Source organism: Harmonia axyridis, chromosome 1 (genome assembly GCF_914767665.1).
Source record: "Harmonia axyridis chromosome 1, icHarAxyr1.1, whole genome shotgun sequence".
Classification (NCBI taxonomy): Eukaryota; Metazoa; Arthropoda; class Insecta; order Coleoptera; family Coccinellidae; genus Harmonia; species Harmonia axyridis.
Window position 1 is genome coordinate 21025508 of NC_059501.1, and position 24531 is coordinate 21050038.

At 33.2% G+C, this 24531-nt stretch overlaps 1 protein-coding gene across 2 annotated transcripts; it reads left to right on the forward strand.

The window, feature by feature from the left end:
• The first annotated feature begins 897 nt into the window (after nucleotides 1-897).
• LOC123689033 (nose resistant to fluoxetine protein 6-like) lies at nucleotides 898-24531 on the forward strand. Of its 2 annotated transcripts, none has more exons than XM_045627825.1 (12): nucleotides 898-1100; nucleotides 13251-13402; nucleotides 13961-14196; nucleotides 16259-16365; nucleotides 16478-16671; nucleotides 16731-16900; nucleotides 19706-19874; nucleotides 20435-20628; nucleotides 21213-21357; nucleotides 21722-21911; nucleotides 23118-23260; nucleotides 24275-24531. In XM_045627825.1, the coding sequence occupies exons 1-12, from the start codon at nucleotides 1061-1063 to the stop codon at nucleotides 24455-24457; spliced, it is 1923 nt and encodes a 640-aa protein (XP_045483781.1). In that variant the 5' UTR covers nucleotides 898-1060; the 3' UTR covers nucleotides 24458-24531. The 2 variants fall into 2 exon arrangements, with proteins under 2 accessions (XP_045483781.1, XP_045483780.1); XM_045627824.1 differs by lacking the exon at nucleotides 898-1100 and adding an exon at nucleotides 9371-9636.

The following is a 24531-nucleotide window of genomic DNA, read 5'->3' on the forward strand; positions in this document are numbered from 1 at the left end:
CATGAACCGTTGAATTTTTACCCAAGGTATGGCATATTGCCGAAATTGCCATCAAAAAAGCTATCTAATGATGCGATAATATACTGGGTATGCCATTTGAAATAAGAAAGTAGTAGTCTGTTTTCGGAATAACCGGAAGTTGTAGAGATCTGAAAATATTTTAGGGAGAAAGATCATTGTCTCAAACCCCAATATGCAAATTTTCAGCTCGAAATTATGATTAGTTTTCCAGAAACGTCTAATAGTCCATCGAGTTTGGGACACCCGATATACAAACAGCTGAGTGTGAAGATTTCATGTTGTCTGAAAATAGGCCTACATGAATCATGAGAATCTAAGTTAAAAATAAGACGTATAATTCTTTTTTGTGCAATAAATACTCTATTTGACTCCACTGAATTACCCCACAGTAAAACATTATAACGTAAAAAACTATACACCAAACTGTAGTAAATACTTATTACAGAATGGAGAGGAAGTGAGTCCTTCACTCTGCTGATCGCATAAAATGAGCTTCCTAATTCCTTGCAGACCGCCTCAACCTGTCGATCCCATCTGAGTGATTTGAAACAAAACTTGTTCAATTTTCTATTCATATTTTGTCTATAACATTCGAAGTTCAAAGAAACAACATACCACCCACAATTCCTTAAATAAGTACGGTTTCAAACAATCTGGCTAGACTTTACAGTAGAGAACGGCTATATCGGACACATTGATATGTTAAATATTATTATAGTTATTATATGAACATATATGTAAATAAGTATACGACAGAAAACTGTGAGTTTTTCATATGTCGAATAATTTGGTGATTGAAAATTTCTAGTTGGGATGGCGCTGCAATTTCTATGATGTTCAATAGTTAGTTTCTGACTGTAATAAAGGGGTCATTCACATCATAAAAATTATTTCCTAAGGATAGCGATTACCGGTTTTTCTTATCTTAAAATTTTTGTAGGGAATACTTCTTCCCATTATCTAATCAAATATAATCAATCACCGATGCTCCTGAAGTAGACGTGTTCTATAACAGTGCTCTTTTCTTTTGAGTTTATATATGAAACAAAATGGATTCCAGAGTTTTTCTTTATATCCAGGTATTATTAAACGAATCCTTGTATTCCTTTTAGTTGATTTTGCATTTTGATATTGCACTTGTTTTCTTTTTTTCTTCTTTGTTTGTTTACATTTACCATTACGATCGAATGTATCGACCGTTTATATAGCTGTCAATAACGTTCCTGACGAGATATTTAGTTTTGTTTTTTCTTGTATTGAATTTTTTTTTCCTTCTTACTATTTTTCCTAATACCGTGGCCCTCCTACCCTGTGTGTAAGTCTTTCTTAGAGGCCCAAGAAAGTGAAAAGTCTATATTTGTTTCCACTACACATCAACCTTCATATCTCAGAGTCGAGTACAGCTTTATTCAGGTTACCTGCGCTTCCACTTCTTCAATACTGTTACGGGTGTGAACCTAGCAAACCGTTTCCAGCAGACCATTTGACGGAAACACCCGAACGCGGTCACCAGTGGCGTACTGACTAAAGCCAAAATTTGTACTGAAATAGCGTTACAACATGCAATAGAGGACATGAGGATTTCGGAGTTCATGATTTTGAAGCGAAACAATGAAATGGTACACAGAAAAATCAATTATAGAATTCATTTCTGGAAATTAAGAAGGTTTTCATTCATGAATATCTACATTTCTCTATTTCAGAAACTATTTGTCGGAGCATAATCATATTTGGAATGTGAAGACATTATACCGATGTAATTGAACACTGAAAAAATCAGCGACTCGCATAGGGATACAGGGGTTGATTTGCCATCCCTTATATCCGAAAATTTCATAAGTCGGGAACCGTTCGCCGGAGCAAAACAATATTTTGAATTCGGAATCGTTATTCCGATGTGATTAACCACTGGAAAAATCAGCGACTCGCAAAAGGACACAAAGCTTTCAATACTTCATAACATATTCAATCACTGACTCGATAGACAGGATCATCAAAAATGCAAGATAGATGTTTGTATTGCTCAAGACAATCTGACTTCCGAATGCAATGCAAAATAATAATAATAATAATAATAAAATGGTTTATTCTGTAAGCTACAGGGTATAAACATATAGTCACAGAGGCGTGAGCCTGTACGTGACTTCTAAATAAACAAAATATAATGCAGTAGCCAGTATTCAAATAAATTCACAAATCAAGATCAAATTCTTTTAACATATTTCAATAAAAATAGAAAAATCAACAAAAACTCAATAGCACAGTAATGATCATAGATAAGTGCCCATTCTATACATACAATTATATACATATATTATATCATAAACTCAGGGGCGCACTCATTCGGTCATGTCCACTATCAGCTACTCGGTCATCAAATAACATTGCATCAAAAAGCTCATTCTCTATTTCAAGTTACATCAATATACTTATATGGAGGAAGGTTGAATCCAGTAAGTTATTTATTCATTTCTCTTCTAGCAAAAATCAGTGAAAAATGGTGAGCGTTATTGGGGATTTATTATTGAATTAAAATATCTTCTGCCCTTGTCAATTACCCAATTTTTCAATCTTTTTCTCTTCTTAATGAGTGTTGTGATGTTCTTCAATTCTTTTGGAACAGCGGCATATATTCTTGGGGCCAGATAGGCAAAGCATCTTTGGCCTATACGTTTTCCTGCTCTTGGAGTAAGGTATTGATTCGTCTTGTTCCGTGTTTCATATTCACACTTAGTTAGTTGGAGTTGAATCTTCTTTTCACTTATGCCATTTAAAATCTGCTGTACAAATAATTGGTGGGGATTCATGACCCTGGAAACAGTAAACAATTCATCTGATGGATACAGAAGAGGCTTTCCGTAGATAATTCGTAGCAACCATTTCTGGATCACCTCAACCCTCCTCATATGACAACTATACGCTCCACCCCAACCTATTATCCCATATGCCATTTGGGATTGACATAAAGCTGAGTATACCATCATCAAGCTTTTTGTATCCAAGTACTTCCTGAGATATCTAAACTTGGTAAGTAAACATCTCAGTTTGATCACCAAGATATCTATATGCTTGTCCCATTTTAGATGTCGATCAATTGTAACTCCTAGATATTTTATATATTCAGTTTCGGGAATTGATGTTTCGTTGTCAACGTCCAAATTGCCCATATGTGGAAGTCCTGATTGATAAGCAACAAATGGTAAATATTTTGTTTTCTGCAAATTTATTGTTAATTTATTCTCTCTGAACCATTGCTTTATAATTGAAAGATCTCCCTCTGCTTCTTTTTTCAGTTTTTTCCAAGTACTATCTTCGTACATTATGACAGTGTCATCTGCGAAACTGATAATTTCTCCTTTTCTTTTCATTAGTAATAAGCTGTTCATGTATATAATGAACAAAATTGGTCCCAATACTGTCCCCTGTGGAACCCCATATTCAACAGCTTTCCCTTTACTCGTATGTTCATCTATCTTCACAAATTGGGTCCTATCTGATAAATAGCTTTCCATTAATTTGAGTGCTTTGCCCCGAAAGCCATTGAGGTAAAGTTTTCGCAATAGTTTTTTGTGCGATACGGTGTCGAAGGCCTATGCAAGGTCGATAAATACGCACAGACCTACCTTGTTTCCATCCAACCATTGGTAAATTTTCTCCACTACATTTTTTATTGCATCCTGTGTAGATTTGCCCTTCCTGAAGCCGTATTGATTATCAGATAAAATTTTATTCTTCTCCAAAAAATTAACAATACGCACCTTTAATAATTTTTCCACTATTTTAGACAAATTAGATGTTAAGCAGATTGGTCTATAATTTGATAAAGAGGTTTTATCTCCCGACTTGAACAATGGCTTGATCACACCCACCTTGAAAATGTTCGGAAATTCAGCCGTCTCAAAACACAGATTTGCAAGCAACATTATTGGTTCTATTATTTCATCTTGAATATTTTTTATAAGTTCATTTCTGATACCGTCATTTCCCGGAGCTCCACCATTTTTTAATTCCCTTATCATTCCTCTCACTTCATCTTCAGAAGTTGGAAACAGAAAAAGTGTATTATCACAACAACGTTCTCCCTCCTATTTTTCTGGAACTTCATCTATGTTTTCCGCCAGTCGTTTTCCTATTTCACTGAAAAAATTCCCGAATTCCTCCACCATTTCTTTTTTTGATGTTAGTAACTGTCCATCAGAACTTATAACCGAATTTATTTCTGTTTTAGGCCTAGTTCTTCCGCAGAGTTCATCGACATACAACCAGAGAGATCTTGTCTTTGAAGTGTTCTCTGTTACAAAGCTATTCATATGATCTTTTTTTGCAGTTTTAATTAACTTTTGTAATACATTTCGATATCTTGCATATTGCATCTTCAATCTTCCATTAAGTGGGTCATTAATAGTTTTCTTGTATAAGCTATTCTTGACATTTATGGCTTTCAAAAGGCCTGGTGTAATCCAGTCCTTCTTACCTGATTTTTTACATGATAATCTAACAGTTGTTGTGTTCTTTTCTATATAAGTTAATGAATGAAGGAATTCTTCTGCAAAAGAGCTTACACTTTTATTTTTAATCATATTACCCCAATTTATCTTTCCAAGATCTTTCTTCAATTTGCCATAATCAACATAGCTCTTACATTTATGAGCCTTTTCCCTTTGTATTTTTTCAATATCCAGGCACAACAATACCGCATAGTGATCGGTAACATCTGAACGAAGGATGAATATGGTTATGCTCCGTCAAAATTCAATCTCTCTACAATAATCGTTATATCTCCTAAAATATTCGTCGCAGACCCCTCAAATAAAAACTTTCGTGATCTACGTGAACAGATCAATCGATAAAATGGTATATTATTACCAAGACGGAACTTTTAATTTTTTCAATTTTCTAAGGTCCAGGTATGTAACATTCGAGAAAATTCTTCGACTCAAAAATTTTCAGGTGGGAGTGAATTCTAATAACCATGAACTGCCAATATCAACTCTGCTTATCGATTTCTCGTAGTCCCCACAGTTTAGGAGGAATTTGAATACGAAATTTTTGGAAAAAACCGTAAAAAGTCAATCTCTCTACAAAAATCGTTATATCTCCTAAAATATACGTCGCAGACCCTTGAAATATCATAAAAAGTTTCTTGATCTACGTGAACGGATCAATCGATGAAGAGGTAAATTATTACCAAGAAGGAACTTTTGATTTTTTCCAATTTTCTAAGGAAAATTCGAGAAAATTCTTCGACTCAAATATTTTCAGGCGAGAGTGGAATTCGAATAACCATGAACTGCCAATACCAACTATGCCTACCGATTTTCCGTAGTCCCTATAGTTGAGGAGGAATTTGAATTCGAAATTTTTGGAAAAAACCTAAAAAATTCAATCTCTTTACAAAAATCGTTATATCTCCTAGAATATTCGTCGCAGACCCCTCAAATAAAAACTTCCGTGACCCAGGTGAATGGATCAATTGATAAAGAGATATATATTAATACTAGGAAGGAACTTTTATTTTTTTCCAATTTTCTAAGGTTCGTGAAAATTCTTCGACTATAATATTTTCAGGCGAGAGTGGAATTCGAATAACCATGAACTGCCAATACCAACTCTTCCTACCGATTTTCCGTAGTCCCCATAGTTTAGGAGGAATTTGAATTCGAAATTTTTGGAAAAAACCGTAAAAATTCAATCTCTCTACAAAAATCGTTATATCTCCTAAAATATTCGTTCCAAACCCCTCAAATGAAAACTTTCATGATCTACGTGAACGGATCAATCGATAAAGAGGTATATTATTACCGAAAGGAACTTTTGATTTTTTCCAATTTCCTAAGGTCCCTGGAAAAGGTGGAAAATTAGAGAAAATTCTTCGACTCAAATATTTTCAGGTGATGAACGTGATTTTTGGAAAAAACCGTAAAATTCAATCTCTCTACAAAAATCATTATATCCCCTAAAATATTCGTCGCAGACCCCTCTCAAATAAAAACTTTCGTGATCTACGTGAACGGATCAATCGATAAAGAGGATAAACTATGGGGACTACGAAAAATCGGTAGGCAGAGTTGGTATTGGCAAATCATGGTTATTCGAATTCCACTCTCGCTTGAAAATATTTGAGTCGAAGAATTTTCTCGAATTTTCCATACCCTGGACCTTAGAAAATTGGAAAAAATCAAAAGTTCCTTCTTGGTAATAATATTCCTCTTTATCGATTGATCCAGTCACGTAGATCACGAGGGTTCTGCGAAGAATATTTTAGGAGATATAACGATTTTTGTAGAGAGATTGAATTTTTAGGGTTTTTCCCAAAAATTTCGAATTCAAATACCTCCTAAACTATGGGGACTACGAAAAATCGGTAGGCAGAGTTGGTATTGGCAGTTCATAGTTATTCGATATTCGAATTCCACTCTCGCTTGAAAATATTTGAGTCGAAGAATTTTCTCGAATTTTCCATACCCTGGACCTTAGAAAATTGGAAAAAATCAAAAGTTCCTTCTTGGTAATAATATACCTCTTTATCGATTGATCCGTTCACGTAGATCGCGAGGGTTCTGCGGAGAATATTTTAGGAGATATAACGATTTTTGTAGAGAGATTGAATTTTTTAGGTTTTTTCCAAAAATTTCGAATTCAAATACCTCCTAAACTATGGGGACTACGAAAAATCGGTAGGCAGAGTTGGTATTGGCAGTTCATGGTTATTCGAATTTCACTCTCGCTTGAAAATATTTGAGTCGAAGAATTTTCTCGAATTTTCCATACCCTGGACCTTAGAAAATTGAAAAAAATCAAAAGTTCCTTCTTGGTAATAATATACCTCTTTATCGATTGATCCGGTCACGTAGATCGCGAGGGTTCTGCGGAGAATATTTTAGGAGATATAACGATTTTTATAGAGAGATTGAATTTTTACGGTTTTTTCCAAAAATTTCGAATTCAAATTCCTCCTAAACTATGGGGACTACGAAAAATCGTTAGGCAGAGTTGGTATTGGCAGTTCATGGTTATTCGAATTTCACTCTCGCTTGAAAATATTTGAGTCGAAGAATTTTATGGAATATCCATACCCTGGACCTTAGAAAATTGGAAAAAGTCAAAAGTTCCTTCTTGGTAATAATATACCTCTTTATCGAATGATCCGGTCACGTAGATCACGAGGTTTCTGCGAAGAATATTTCAGGAGATATAACGATTTTTATAGAGAGATTGAATTTTTACGGTTTTTTCCAAAATTTCGAATTCAAATTCCTCCTAAACTATGGGGACTACGAAAAATCGTTAGGCAGAGTTGGTATTGGCAGTTCATGGTTATTCGAATTTCACTCTTGCTTGAAAATATTTGAGTCGAAGAATTTTCTCGAATTTTCCATACCCTGGACCTTAGAAAATTGGAAAAAATCAAAAGTTCCTTCTTGGTAATAATATACCTCTTTATCGAATGATCCGGTCGCGTAGATCACGAGGGTTCTGCAAAGAATATTTTAGGAGATATAACGATTTTTATAGAGAGATTGAATTTTTACGGTTTTTTCCAACATTTCGAATTCAAATTCCTCCTAAACTATGGGGACTACGAAAAATCGTTAGGCAGAGTTGGTATTGGCAGTTCATGGTTATTCGAATTTCACTCTCGCTTGAAAATATTTGAGTCGAAGAATTTTATGGAATATCCATACCCTGGACCTTAGAAAATTGGAAAAAGTCAAAAGTTCCTTCTTGGTAATAATATACCTCTTTATCGAATGATCCGGTCGCGTAGATCACGAGGGTTCTGCAAAGAATATTTTAGGAGATATAACGATTTTTATAGAGAGATTGAATTTTTACGGTTTTTTCCAACATTTCGAATTCAAATTCCTCCTAAACTATGGGGACTACGAAAAATCGTTAGGCAGAGTTGGTATTGGCAGTTCATGGTTATTCGAATTTCACTCTCGCTTGAAAATATTTGAGTCGAAGAATTTTATGGAATATCCATACCCTGGACCTTAGAAAATTGGAAAAAGTCAAAAGTTCCTTCTTGGTAATAATATACCTCTTTATCGAATGATCCGGTCGCGTAGATCACGAGGGTTCTGCAAAGAATATTTTAGGAGATATAACGATTTTTATAGAGAGATTGAATTTTTACGGTTTTTTCCAACATTTCGAATTCAAATTCCTCCTAAACTATGGGGACTACGAAAAATCATTAGGCAGAGTTGGTATTGGCAGTTCATGGTTATTCAAATTCCACTCTCGCCTGAAAATATTTGAGTCGAAGAATTTTCTTGAATTTTCATTACCCTGGACCTTAGAAAATTGGAAAAAATCAAAAGTTCCTTCTTGGTAATAATATACCTTTTTATCGATTGATCCGTTCACGTAGATCACGAAACTCTTTATTTGAGGGTTCTGCGACGATTATTTTAGGAGAGTGGTTTTAAAATGTGGCAGAAGGACCCCAATCAGATTGATGTTAGAGGCTATCAATTTGATGAGTGTTAGACAGAGGATTTTCTTTATAACTCTGGATTTGATTCATAAAATTAGAAATAACATGCAGCCAAATTATTTATCCCAGAAGTTAACATATGTTCATGATATTCACGATCACAATACAAGATCCAGAGAAAATTTTTTTCTTGATACTTACCGTACTGGAATTATGACAGTATCCACTCTGGCGAGGGGTCTGGTTTGTTACAATGGGGTACCACATACGATTGGAGATTCAGTTAATTATAGGACTTTCAGGAGAATGTTAATTGCACATATACGGAAATATTACTGATTTGAATTATTTTTTATTTCTTTTTTCTGTTGTAACTAGTGGTTTTCACTAAATAAAGAGTTATTATTATTATATTATCTTCTTGGACTCTTTTCTTTCCCAATGTCAAGAGGTCGAAGTTTATGAGTACCATTGCCTGTCAGCAATGCCATAATGACATAATTGTATATCACATCTCATATGATGTCATCAATGACGTCATTTACAATTGTAAACCACATTTCACAATACTATATTAGAATAGTTACGTCGATATTAATTTGGTCTTCAATAGTCGCAAGAATGAATAACCTCAAAAGCCATAAGTCTAGAATTTTTATTTGTATTTTATTCTTATTCTATCTGCATCACCCAATAGACGATTTATGAAATGAAGTTCAGTTAATTATTGGATAATTGAATTTGATATTTTCGCTACACAAAAAGTCAACGTTGGCATAATGCCAAAATTGAAGGGAATCCACAAATGGGCAGAGGAACTAGCTAATTCTTAATTAAAACCTAATGAATTTGTAGTATTTCAGCATGAATACATATTTGTATTGAAGGTAGGTTACTCTACATTGTCATATGGTGGGTTGTTTCGTAAGAACTAGCACATATATGCTTGTATGTGATTGTAGATCCATTTCTATTGATGATCAAGTTCAGTGAATGACCGCGCAAAAACAAAACTGATAACTTGGAAGAATTTTGGTTTTGCGAATAGATAAAATAATTTTTGGATAGTTGACACCGTTTTCAGTGTTCACGTGAATTCTGAGCTATGAAGCGAGTGTTTCTATATTTTTTACTTTTATTTTCCATTGAAAGGATTCGGAGTCAGATTACAGGTGAGCATTTTTTTTTCGAAATCAGAGAAGTAAAAGTGCTAAATAAATTTTGTTTTATTAATTATATAATTTTATAATGCTTTACTATTAGAGACAAAAAGTAAAGTGGTGTACTAGTGACTATATTTTTTCGAAACGTTATGAGAAACAAGAATATTTTATCTCCCCTAAAATTTTCAATATTCTCTTCGGAATGTGTAGAATCCAAAAATTGAGCAAAATAAATCGGAAAGTATTTTTCATGAATTTGATGAAAATCAGCTAAAAAGGTTAAAATTGAAATTTCAAGTAGAATCCCTTCGATGATATTGGATACAATACTTCCTAAGTATTGTTATCTCTGAATGAGTAGTGACGAATTTTATTCAGATTTTGAAAAAAAAATCCAATTGTCTCGGGTTCAAACATCGCCGCAAGATATAGGTATATTGATTGATTTAAATCATTTTTATTATCAAATGAATAATGTATTGGGTATAAAGTCACTTGAGGATCCTATTAAGTTCTTTATCAAACTTGGCCTAGCTTTCAGTCATTTACATGGCCATCTTCAGGACATGACCGAAAGCTAGGCCAAGTTTAATAAAGAACTTAATAAGATCCTTAATTGACTTTATACCCAATACATTATTCATTTGATCTTGATACAAAGTCGATAATTCTTCTCTTGCAAATCATTTTTATTATATTTTTTCTTCATATAGATTTTATGTGTTCAATGAAGATATTCTGAAATTATAAGCTGTAGAGAAAATTATAATGTTTTATAACATAGCGTATGAAATAGCAATATCAAGTTCCATACGTAATTTCTTGTTGATTGCTTCACCAAAACCAGAGAAAATATTATTATAGATCCCATCCTGTTAAGATTTTTTGTGATGATATAATTTAAGAGTTCAAGCTTGGTGTAATATTTTGAGGTGACTGCGTCTTCAGAATAATAAAAAATTCTAGGAGAATATCGAAAAAAAATGTAACAACAAATCTCACCGAGTTGGATTTTGCGTATTGATGAGAAACAACAATTCAAAGTTTGATGCATTTTTGTTTAGATCCAACCATAGAACATTGAAGCAGAAATATACAAAATACCCAATATTTCCTAAGAACATATTTGACTCTAGGTTGAATACCTAAATCCTGAATACATTTTTGAACCATAAAAAAATATTACAAATGACAACTTCGGGTGGTACCACCGTATTAAAGCTAAATTTAAGCTCTTTCTGGAAATATCAACAATGATTTCAAATTCGTAAGGTTACTTGATATTTTCAACCTGGACACTTTAATTGAAGAATAATGAGTACGTTCCTGGATTATTGACATAATCAAGTACGTTCCTGGATTATTGATATAATCAATATCTCTCTGACTCAACCTCTGACACCCAGTATATGTATATCTCTCAAGCAAAAATCTATTATCGTTTTCAATAAAAGTTGAATAATCATTGTAATTTATAAAAAAAACATTTTTCATTGCGTCAAAGTAATAGAAATTGGACGTAGGTTTCGTTTCGGATATAGGCAAACAAGCTGATTCACAAACGATTTATTCCGCTACGTCCAATTATCTATCAAAGGCAATTATTTATCAATATTTTTTTAGTGATAGAAATAATAGTTACAACCAAGTGAAAACAACAAACGTGATTTTTATTCTTGTAAAAATTATATTGGGCAAAAATATAGGTTGAGTAGACTACAAATTTTTTTTATAGTTATCGCAATATCCACTTAGAAGTAAATTGTGTTCTGAATAGGGTTTGTTTAGGGGCCGCTCTAGGGGCCCTGCAAACCGGCATTTCCCAGAAGAATGTATCAACAAATTTTTTTATTTCAACAAATTTCAAAAATGATTATTTTCATCAAATTAACTAGTGTTGGGCGTGGGCTCATTCAAATTTAAAACAATGGTTGGTCTACATCATCCGATAACCTTACTCATTCATCTTAAAGAAAGAAAATAACAAAATGCTCAAGCGTTTTATAAAGTCGAATATCAGCTTCTGCTGAGATTCGACTGTGATTTCAGGTTCTTCTGAACCTGAAATCACAGGACCCGCTCTAGGAGGGGCCGCAAATATTGGAGGGCGGAATTTTCTACTTTTTCAGAGAAATCCGGAATCCTAGAAGAATACATTAAATCATTTTTTAATTCACAGAAGATTTTTTTATATCAAATTCTTAATCTTAATCTTAAACATTTTTCCATCAAAAGAATATCTGCAACGTCTATTAGTTTGTCGTTGTAGGTACCTGGTGTTCGCGTGGGCGAATTCGAATTAAAAATAATGCTTTATCCGCATCATCCGATTGTTTTTTCGATCTTTTTATAAAGTCAAAATTCAGCAGAAGACTCTGAAACCTGAATTCAATTCATATAGTTCATCATTTGTTCATTACATTCCTACGTTTCCTAAATCATCTATTCTACTTGAATTAGGATCCATAATTCAAGCACCAAAACTTCTTCGGGGAAATTTAACATTTCCTAATGTAAAATTTACCCTAAGAAGCCACATTTGATAATGAATTTTTATCAAGTAAGGGCCGAATCCAAATTATCCTAAGTGGGTATTGCTCTATTTGCGTCACACTGTATAAGAATAATCTAACAGCATTCAATTCAAAACATTCGACCAAATCACTGAATTCTTCACTATGACCTAAAATGGAAACTGCACAAATACAGGTTTACTACATTCGCAACAAACAATTGCAATGGGTGCAATGTCTCTTTCAAGATCGTTAAGTTTTAGATAAGATCGATTTAAAAATTCATCCTTACGTATATGTGTAAATCTTGTCAGTGTCAACCGCATTTGAAGTTTAGGGGGAAGTCATTTCAGTTTGGAAACCGAATCATTTCATTATGTAACTGAAAATAAATTGTTCGTCTGATTTCATATTGCTTACATCAACGAAATATTTTCAAAAGCATAATTATAGGAAGGGAGCTAATTTTTAGAAGAAAAATCTTTTTGAAATTCCCGAAATGACATTGTGTTTAGTGTCACTCAATGTTTTCATGGCTTGCCAAAGGCCAATTCAGAATACAGAAGGAAAATCAACATGTAAAATTTCATGAAAAAATTACATGAATACGAATTTGAAAAAACGCATAAAAGTTTCTGACTTCACGTCAGTGTTTTTTCTTTTTTTTTTTTCAAGAATTATGTTTTGGTTTATTTTTCAATAAAGCTATGGATAAATGTGGTATACCATCCTGAGTGTTTGAGGAGAAGAGTTGATATTTATTCACATTTAAGTTAGTTGAAATTTCAAATTGAAAAGATTTATTCAAAAGCTTGCATATCTGATGTCAATTTTTATATCTTAGGTCTCTGAGTCACCTCTCAGAAGCAGATATTTTTAATAATTTTTGTGCTAGTTAGGAGAACAGGTTGTGTTTTGTGCATGCTTTGTTAGTGTGTTCCATCGTCACTTCACACACAACACTGTCAATATGCCCATTTCTTATTAATGTTTGTAGTATGTTCTTGTTACAATCAGGTCCATTTCTCTCTATTCGACTGCGACTAAAGCAGAATTCGAGTATTTCATGGAATCTGAAGGGATGACTTGAATTATTTATTTTATTTCAAGATGAAGATTACAGCAGTCTTCCTCCAGTGTTCAAAGCGGATAATTTCGATAACTGCATGCTTTTAAGAGAAAAGGCACTCTACTGCACAATAAGTTATCAACTCCAAGCAGTTGATGAAGAAAATCCAAGCAAAAAATGGAACAATATAAAGGTGAGTGAACTAAATTCATTAGAATCATACCTATATCCTTACTTCAAGAATTACATATCATTGAAGTATATCTTTCTTACGGATTTCAAGTTACAATACCTATAAAATAACCAATTCAAGCAAAGTGTCGATATAGTGTCGCCAGAACCATGAAAATATAAGAAGAATATGAAAATTATTCAGTATTTTAGTAACCACAAAAATGAAACATGAAACTCGCTCAAAACGACACTTCTTTTGTTATTTATTTATTTTTATTATTGTCAATGTTCACTTCCTTCCCATTGAAGGCATTCAACACTTACAAAATTTAAAAAATTTACAAAATGTTAATGTCCATATTTTTATGTGCAAAACTGTTTTTTCCTCTCAAAGCGCGTTATAGGCTCAAGAATGACGAGCGCTCTAAAGCTCAAGACGCCAAGTCCGTACAATACGAAAAATTCAAGGTTCTAAAACTTGTTGGAAATAATTTGAGCAACGTAGAAGCTTTCATTTCGAAATAATTATATGAATATTTTAATTCAGGAGGACAAAAGCAGTTATTCTTCTTTACAGGAACTCATAAAAAATCCGAGGAATTACCGTCATGACATTCTAAGACATGGTATATGTGTACCGACCACCTGCCCCAATGCTACTACATATCTCAAAGAAATTTCGCAATTCGAGGCTGAAATGACCAAGTGTTACAATAATAAATTCGCGAAGGATGGACTTAATGGTGGAATTACTTACATGCACTGTCAAACTAATAGAAATTTACCACTCGATGAGTACGATATATCAATGATGTAAGCTTATCTTGAATATTTTCATCGCGGTTTCTCTCAGAATCTGGTATTACGAAAATTTGTCGCAGAAATGCATTAATTCACAACAACATATTCAAATATTGAATGGAATAGTCCTCCGTCATCTTGCGATAGTTCATAAAAAATAGAATCAGGAAAATAAGTGATAGGAAACGAAGTAATTATTCTCAGTAACATCACTTCAACTTGATTTTTTGACACAGAAAGACACCATGTCCAACAAATGCAATTAATCTATTGCGAGGACAAATGTGATTGATTACAGCGTAGCCAAACGTAGGTACTGATATGATTTCAATAATTATGAAATATACCAAAAAAAAGTGATTATAATTTGAAAAAACTCATTTTAATTTTTTTTAAATTTTGATTTTGAAAGTAATCAATAAGTGTCTCCAGTTATAGCTTCTATTTCAAATTTGGATTATGAAATCCCCCAAAATTTGTTGATATATGAATAAAATTTAAAATTTTCTGCAAATTGAAACGAATTTTATCTTCCTTTCAATAATATTGAAACTTTCCTGTTTTTGAAGTCCTTCACTGGCTAGTTAACTCTATCATATTCATGAATTTTCAAATATATTATCGTGTTTTCAATTCTCAAATTTATATCTTGATTTTTCCTATCATATTTTTCTTACTCGCCCTTCCTTCCTCTTGTGTTGGATTTTATAAAGAGGAAAAGTGTCACTTTTCATGGCGAGCTTGTGTTTACCCGCCGAACGTAGTGAGGCGGCTAAATGAAAGCCAGAAAGCAATCGATAATTTTGTGACTATTTAGCCCCACGTTGGGCGCCAAGTGATATGATTTCAATAGATAAGAAATCTATCTTTTTTTAAATAATTTTAGATTTGTTTGAATTTTGAAAATTGGGGTGAATTCTAGTAACAATTAAAAAATTTTGCAATTCAAAATTTAGAATAATATTTTTTTTATGTCATGTGTTTTTTTCGCTATTCTGTGGTGGGATCCTTCTAATTTATTATCAATTGATACGTTTACGATCGATAATAAAATACTGGGATACAGGATATCTGAATCGTAAATTTTGTTTTCTCCCTATCGATGATTTTATTTTCGTCTATGTACTGTCTTCGAAGAGGAAATATAGCCTATGAACTACTCTTACTCAAATTTTGGAATTTCATTATCTATCAAATCTTGTTCTTTCGTTGTGCCACTCAATTGAATTTATATTTTTCGGAACTAAACTAAAACTGAATAATATCACATTCTCAAATTTCGATGGAATATACATAATTTTAATTTTTGACTATATGATAATTTAGGAAAATTGATCTTTATTTGAAAAAACTTATTCAAGAATTTTGTTTCAATCTTGAATTTGGAAGTAATCAATAGGTTTTTTCAGTTGTAACTTTTATTTCAAATTTTCATTCTGAAAAACCAAAATAGCGCTTACACGTGAATATGTGGAACATTTTTCGCCAATGTTGTGGTACTAAGCTTCTTCGTCCTTTGCTTCTGAAATCCACCCTCTAGAGAATTTTAACCTCTGTCTTGTAAAACTAATACTCGCATAAAAGTTCTAATTTACGAATGAGTAACGCACATCATATTTAATGGAGTTCCTATAAGAGAGATCATTTACGACCCGAACCGAATCTTGTTGAAAAAAGATCGAGGTTGAGTCATGGCGTTGCATCCAGTATATTTTTTATTTCTTCGTTCAACGGTTTACTTAACTGATATGTCATAAGCGGACGCCATGACACCCATGAGAGTTCTAGCGCTAGCTTCAAATTACATAATCAACCTTGAAAATAGATGTACCATTCGACTCGACTTGAAAAAAAGGAAGGTAGTTGCTGGGTGGATAACATTTTTTGGAGCACCCTGTATAATCTTTTATTCCAAAAAAATCGAGAAGATATAATTGCTTCTGGATTTAGGTAGCTAACACTTATGTCACTGAATTTATAAAATGATTTTTTTTTTAAATAATATCAACTTTAGTTAAAGAAGAAGATTCTTCCATATAAATTCATAATGTTTAATCAATATTTTAATTCTCAGAACATTCCTGACAATATACTTAACATTAGTTTTGATCGCAACAATATTTGAAGGACTGGCCCGATACAAACCAAAAATCGAATATGAAGAAATAACTGGAACTTCTTGTAAGTAGTAGTAATCATCATGCAATTCTCTTTGAAGTTTCGGTTTTTCTGAGTTTCTAAAAAGACTCCTTTTGAGAGAAAGATAATTGTAACGTGAACTTTTTGTTTTCAGTTGGGAAAATAATGACCTGCTTCTCAATACCATATAATTTTTATCGATTAAAAACAATAAAGGAAAACGAAGAAATTAAATCTTTGAAAGTAATTCAAGGAATTCGTTTTCTCAATATGATTTTGGTTATTTTGTGCCATAACATAATGCTTACATTACTTGGGCCAATCAGTAATACGAAATTTGTCGAAACCGTGAGTGCATTAGTCGATTCAAATCTCTAACGTTAATTCTTATTTTTGTTCAATTTCAGTTAACAGACAATTTCGAGAATATTTTCTTTGCTTCAGGAGGATATGTTGTTCAAACTTTTTTTCTGATATCTTCATGGCTATTGACCTACAATGTATTAAAGATGTTTGAAAACGAGAAAAAAATTGAATTGAAGGTGTTGTTTTGGATGTTTATCAACAGATATATAAGGTAGGTGAGGCAACTAGAAAAGGTATTTCTCTAATTCTGTGGTTATTCCGTTCATTCTTCCACATCTTGTAGAACAAAATCGTGCGAGAATATATCAGAAACGCACAGTTTTCATGGTTATATTTTATTATTCTATGTTGGTTCTCTGAACTTTCCGCCACGGCTTTATCTGTCAATTCATCAATTTGCCTTAAAGAAATCAGTTCTGCCAACCAACATTTTTCAATACAAAAATCACTAAATTATATTTATGGAAATATTTCATTGATTTCAATGAAAATGCAATGAATTAGAGAAAATAATGTATAATACTCGTACAGAAGGCTCATTCTACCACTCGTTCATTCCAAAACTCGCCACTTCGTGGCTCGTTTTTGAATTTTGAACTCGTGGAAGAATATCAATGCCTTCTGCACTTGTATTATAAATAACTATATCAATATCAATTTAGATTTTAGAAGTAGGTAATAGCTGGGGTAATAGTCACTGACTTTAAATATAACTTTTTATTCTAGAAAATTAGATAAAACCTTATATGTGAATCTCAGAGCTTATGCGAGATAGGATAAATTATTGTGTTATATGTAGACTTTTGTTACGGTGTACCATCGTCACTTAAGGCACATCATTGTTAATATTCTACCTAACACCAAATGGTAGCGATTAAGATTTAATCAAAGGGGTTCCGTTCCACTGCGACCTATTGGTCTATTGTGCCCCCATCAGAGCTATTCTCGCCATAGCGTGATTTAAAGCTTGCCTTCCAGTTCCAGAGTTCTAAAGAACTCCAGTATCTGGGATGGCTTCAAGGAGGCTACTTCCTCACTTCTACAAGCATATTTTGCGACAATATCCTGTGAGAAATCCAGGGAGAAGATGTACTATATTCTTGCTAAGATCCAGATACTTCTTGGATCTCGCAGCGTCAATTTTTCGAAGAAACTTTTTGGAATGATCCAACCCTGGAAGATCTGCCAGAGTGTTCCTCTTTCGGCTTTTTCCTTCTCCTGAAACTCTTTCTTGTATGCACATTTGCCTATACCATAGAAAGGTTCCAGGCCATCGAAAGGAGTTTGTGCTCCTTTTCTGTGAAGTATGTGGGGCTCTTCATTCTTTTTAATTCCCGATTGGTCGGGAACCAAGCTAAGAAGACCTTGTTAATCTTGCCTATTTCATTGAGTTTTCTTCGGCACTCCATTACCATCTTAGAATTGATAATATGTGAGCTCAGTGCTTTGATTGCAGCCTGATGACAATCAGAATGTATCGCTATATCACATTTAGGTATTTTCTTGCTACGTTGATTTCCACACATCTTTCTATTGCGAGTATCTTTGCCTGAAAGACACTTAGACAGAGGCCTAACTAGATGAGCATTTGGTGCCAGGCCCGAATACTTCAGCGCCAGTCTTAGTCATGGTTTTAGAACCATCTGTGTACCATTCGATAGTATTCTTTTTTGGAACTGGTTGTGGATTCTCTTTCCCAATCTTCTTTTCTAGTCTGTATCGTATTGAAGGTTTTCTCGATGCTAATTTTCTTCATCATCTCGTCACTGGGAAGGTTCGCTGATGGTATGAAATTAGTCAGGGAGGACCAGGCTCTCTGATTCATAATTTTCCTACTAATACTAGTGATATATCCAGTTATATTGTCGGTTATATTGGGACTTGATCAACTATTTGGTATACATTTCATATACAACTCATTGGGTATACATGTCATATTTTGTTTTATACAGGGTGGCAAGGTTTTCTCGATGCTAATTTTCTTCATCATCTCGTCACTGGGAAGGTTCGCTGATGGTATGAAATTAGTCAGGGAGGACCAGGCTCTCTGATTCATAATTTTCCTACTAATACTAGTGATATATCCAGTTATATTGTCGGTTATATTGGGACTTGATCAACTATTTGGTATACATTTCATATACAACTCATTGGGTATACATGTCATATTTTGTTTTATACAGGGTGGCAAGGTTTTCTCGATGCTAATTTTCTTCATCATCTCGTCACTGGGAAGGTTCGCTGATGGTATGAAATTAGTCAGGGAGGACCAGGCTCTCTGATTCATAATTTTCCTTCTAATACTAGTGATATATCCAGTTATATTGTCGGTTATATTGGGACTTGATCAACTATTTGGTATACATTTCATATACAACTCATTGGGTATACATGTCATATTTTGTTTTATACAGGGTCGAAATATTCTTAACTAAGTATTTGAAAATGAAGTGGTGTTTTCATGGCACTTGTAGTAATCGACATTTTGAGCTTCAAAACAACCATGACTGTGGCTTCCTTCCTAACTAACTAACGCATGAATATTTCGAGAACTAATGCATAAAATGAAAAAACAATTACTGTGCTGAAATCAATATAAAAATACCTTTCAAATGAGGTATCACTCACCCCATCTTCCCTATTCAAAATTTGGGGGTGAGGGTTGTAGTAGCAAGGGTTGAAGCGCTATGCGTCCGTAACCTACATCTGAAGTTGTCCCCCTCGAAACAGAAATCGACCTGTCCGAGCATTTCTATCGAAAAACTTTATTTCGTCTGTAATCTCGTCTGTTTCGTTTTCAAATGGCCACCCTGTATGTAGATATATATTGCTGACTTGTTAATTATTATGTACTTGTTGGATGCTAGCTCATTGCCGGTTTGGGGAGGGTGGAGTTTGAATAGCAGTCTGCTAGACTTCGCCTTCCGCTGCTAGGTGATGGGTTCATGTATTTCTCTATTTTCTTTTGTGAAATAAAGACGTCATTTATTTATTTATTTATTTATTTATTTTTCAGACTCACACCTACTCTTGCTGTAGTAATTGGTCTACATGCTTCATTCATGAGACATGCTTCTAGAGGACCTTTTTGGGACCATATCGTCGGCGAAGATCACAGACATTGTAGAAATAATGGTTGGACAAATTTACTTTATGTGAATAACTACGTGAATTCAGAAGATATGGTAAGTTTTGGTTGAGTTGAAATACTGAACTTGAGATAAAGGCTATATCAATTCGAATGAAATTGTGAATAATTCAACTTTATTCCATAAAAAATTGAAAAATTCCTTTAATAGTAGTTATCTAACGTGATTATTGTTTATTTTTTGACCGACTAGATATAATATTTCGATACACTCAGTAGCATTAGAAGCGAATTTTAGAATTAGAAAAAAAATGACTAAGTTCATTTTAAGCTTATCGTGGTAATATTTTTCGATAATTATGGCGAAAACAAATTGTTATCTTTCAGTTTTCTTTTTCTCAACCTCTGATAAGAGAATATACAGTTATTCCCGGTACACCTTGTATATACAGGCTGAATCTTAACCCGATGGGATTTGTAAGCACGGAAATATGAAGTAAATATTCTTCTTGAAGTCTATACGATTATATTATAGCTTTTTCTGTTCAGTGAACGAACGCTCAAAAATCAAGTGGAATAAATAATTCCTTCTAATATCAGTCTGTAGAGAAATTTCAAGAAAACACATTTGAACTAATTTCATTTCAAATTTTTTAGTGCATGCAACAAACATGGTATCTAGCTGCTGATACCCAATTATTCATATTAGGTCTATTAATTTTAGCCTTAATTAAAAAGTGGAAGGATAATATAAAGATGATATTAGCAACCAGTTTGATTATAGGGGTAGCGATACCAGGTATTTTATCTTTTTTGAACACATCTGATATCCTCGTCAGAGCTTATCCTGAGTAAGTAATTTAAATATATTTTTTTTATTTAAGGAATATTCGAGAATGAGATTTTACATGATTTTTTTGAATTGGAATTTTCACTCAAAATCAACATGAAAGGAAACAGGGTGAATTATTTTAGTGTCTTTGCAAAGTTTATCTTCCAAAATAATAGTTGAGGCTGTGGATATCGATGTATCTGATCATATTTTACGCTAAAAAATGTTACAACATCCTACTTATATGAATTTCATAAAATTTGTCTCGGCTAAAAATTGCTATTAGGGATGGAAGGACAGTCAGAAAATGGAAGTTAATATTTTGATTCATCAGGAAGTTGATTAAAAAATTTTAGAATAGATGAATTTTTTTACAACCAAAAGGTTTCAAATGACGATTACCGTGGTAATGTTAAGTATTTCCAACTGGTGAAACAGTCTGCAAGCACATCAATTGACTCTTGCTCAATTCCGCCAATTTACCAATTTTTGTATACTTTTTTTTTTGGGTACATAGCAGCCGACTGACAACAATTTTTTTTAATTTGAAAGCAATTTTCCTGAATATTGTGTTTTGAATTTATTTGAGCATATTTTTTGCAGAGTAATCTATAATTCCTATTTACAAGACAGAAATTGGCATCTACTTTTCAGTTCTGGATTTTCTAATATAGGTGCTTATGTAATAGGAATCATTTTCGGATATTTATATTATACTTATCGTGATATCAGTTTCCCCATTACTAAGGTAAGAAAACTTTACATTTTTGCACTGTTGTTCTAGGAAACAGAGCGTTCAAATATCGTTTAAAAATTGCAAATTTCAAACTTCGGTTTAGGTCATTAGTTCTTCTTTAATGGCAAAAGTATAAACAACCTAATATAAATGAATTGTTAAAAATGTCTGGCGATAAGAAAAAATACATAAACTTGCTACAGTGAAAAAATTGCATTTTAGTATTCATTTCAATTTAATGACTGTAAGTCTTCACGAAGCTCGGCCAATAATTATTTTCCATCGGTAAAATATGCTGACCTTCCTCGATACTTAATATGTCTACTGTTTCAGTTTTTTTTAATGTATTTAGCAATAAAATCTTATTTTTTTATAGAGTCACATGGCATTATGGTATTCATTGACGTTCGGCTTAGGACTTTCAATTTTAGCAATATCCTATCCAATGTATGGATACTCCTATGTATATTCTAGGGTGACATCAGCCCTATATTGGTCCTTTGGAAAAAATATCTTCACTCTTGCTGTGGCCATTTTTATATTTGGGATCACGCAAAAAATAGGCTGTAAGTTTTTTGATTTACGCATTTATATCTCTGATGAGTCCTGGACCTGGCAGCAGATACTCGAGCAGATAGCACTAGTGCCAATCCACTTTTTTTCGTTAGTCACAAGTTTCAAAAGATTCTTGTCAAAATTTCGAAACAGTTAAGTATGGATCAAGGTTAAAAAAAAGGTGAAAAATGGATAAAAACGAGTTGGATTGTAGTTTCTTGAGATAGTGGTGGAGTTGAAGTTATCAGAAGGCAGTATATTCACTATTATACAAGAAAATTTGTCCTTGTGGAAGCTTTGCTAGCAAAAGGTGTCGCGCTTGCTCGTCTGATCAAAAGCCAGGGCCGGCGGTAAAACAGTGAAGCGACCGTTTAGATTAGATTAGATTAGATTAGAGGAGGGGCGAAATATCATCCGACGTTGCAAGTACCTTTATCTAAAGATCTATTGTGCATCCCCACCTTGTTTACAAGTCCGGCAGTAATGTCTCAATGAACTTTATTACTTTTCTGGGAGCTACATCCATCACTTGATCCGACTTCAAAAACCAATAGCCAAGGTGTTGTAACATTTTCCGGTGAACACCTTCACTTTCACAATGCAAGTGTTTGGCTATCACAATGGCTTCTTGACAGAAGCGACTATCCTAAGATGCTTTTCCCATGTTTCCTCAGTTCCAGTTTACTGAGTCAGAGAACTTTTTTAGTCTAGCTCGACGAGTAAGAACCTGTCTATTGATTGTCTGCCAAAACGCAAGCTTCCTCTTTTGTTATAGTATATCCAAAGTCACTTGGAGGAAGCCAGAATATTTCGATTATACAAGGATTGTCCAAGTGTCCAGAAATTCCATTGGAGCCAGTGAATTTATTGCCTAACAATACTTTGAAATATTTAGCGTATCGTGGTATCCACTTCAAAGGGACATCTATGGTCAAGCTTTTTCATGGACTAGTTCAAGTGACTTTGGATATACTATACCATAACATCGACTGAAAGGAAAGCCACAAAATGGCTCAAGCGATCGTTTTATTTGAGGGGTGGCAATTCGGCCCAGTTTGCTGGCTCCAGATCTAGCCCCTTTCAGACATCAGATGAATGCTGCAAGGAAAAATATTGTAATGATTATTATTCTGATTTTCTATTATACGCCAGTTTTTCCATCTTAGTTATATGTATAACTTGAGGAGGTAGTTAAGTGATTTGTTTTTGTATTTTAGGGCTATGCCGTTCAATTTGTTGTTGGAATCCTTTTGTTGTACTTGGAAGACTGACGTACTCAGCATACCTTATTCATGTATTTGTCTTAAGAATAAGGGGGTCGTCTATAAGAAATCCAATATACATTGATAGATATCTTTTTGTAAGTATTAAATACCTTATAGAATTGGTTTCTATTTTTTGTTCAATTTTATATGCAATATCAATGAAATCTGAAGTTGTTTTAACCACAGGGCAAAGAATATGTTTCACTAATGAAACTTTTTTGTGTTTAATGATTGTTTCAACAACTATGTTGTCACCGTAGAACATGGGTTTCAGTTTCTGAAGATGGCAACATTATTGCCGAAACATTCTTCAAGCACTCGTAAAGATTATATGATTTATTATGTGATTATTACAACTATGAATAATATGCCCGCACTCAATACGAAAAAATGCATAATCAATGCATTCAGTATCTGTTGGTGTAAAATTGAATGATAATTGAGTTCATAAATTTTGATCGATAAATCTAATCTCAAAAAAGTTATGTTCAATACTAGGTACTAACTAGTGTGTAACTAGCGCCTTCAATGAGAGTTAGATATGAAAACATTTTACTTTTACATATTGAGCCATACAACATTGAAGAATTTTATTATTCAAGTAGGGATAATGTAGTCAATATATGAATTTTTTTTGTGTTTTCCTTTTTTGGATGACCTATTTTCCTTTCTACTTTGTATATATGGGAAATCAATGAAATATTGTTATTGTTATTGTTAAACAACTTCATGGGATTTATCAGCTTACTAAAAATATTCATATAACATTTTATTACAATGTTCCCACTAGTTTCGGCAAAATCGTGAAAAATCTGTAAACATTTTTTTTCTTAAACACCCTTTATCTTGAATACGGTTGGTGTTACGAAAATTTTTTATTTAGCAAACCCCAATTATTTTTCAGTTTTCTACCCATTCTAGATACAGGGTCACCTTTTTTTTAAACACCCTGTATATCGAATGATGTTTTCAGAGATTAAACGAAATACAAACATAGAAATACAGTTTGAATAAGCTTGTATGTATATTGAATTTTGTAATAATAAAAAAAACAAGACAAATTTTACGGAGGTAGGTGCATACTATAATTGATATTATTATTTTTGCAGTTTGCTGGAACTATCGGTGATGCAACAATGACATATATTTGGGCTTTTATACTTTGTCTGCTTTTCGAAATGCCCATAAGTGCCCTTCAAAAACTTTGGATACCGCAGAAACCAAAGAAAGAAAATGAACTTCTCAAGAAATCAACGTTCCCAAAGATTGTTTTCAATAAAGAAGATGTTTAAAACAGTTCAACAAGAGATATGAAATTAATGTTGTATGAATTATACAAAAAAATAATAACACGATCAAACTTGGA

What these genes read in the sequence shown, in the direction of transcription:
- LOC123689033 (XM_045627824.1), top strand. Translation starts at nt 9,570, where the DNA reads ATGAAGCGAGTGTTTCTATATTTTTTACTTTTATTTTCCATTGAAAGG. An exon ending in GATTCGGAGTCAGATTACAG is followed by an intron (nt 9,637 to 13,250) that starts GTGAGCATTTTT and finishes TTTTATTTCAAG; the next exon opens with ATGAAGATTACAGCAGTCTT. An exon ending in ACATTGATAGATATCTTTTT is followed by an intron (nt 23,261 to 24,274) that starts GTAAGTATTAAA and finishes TTATTTTTGCAG; the next exon opens with TTTGCTGGAACTATCGGTGA.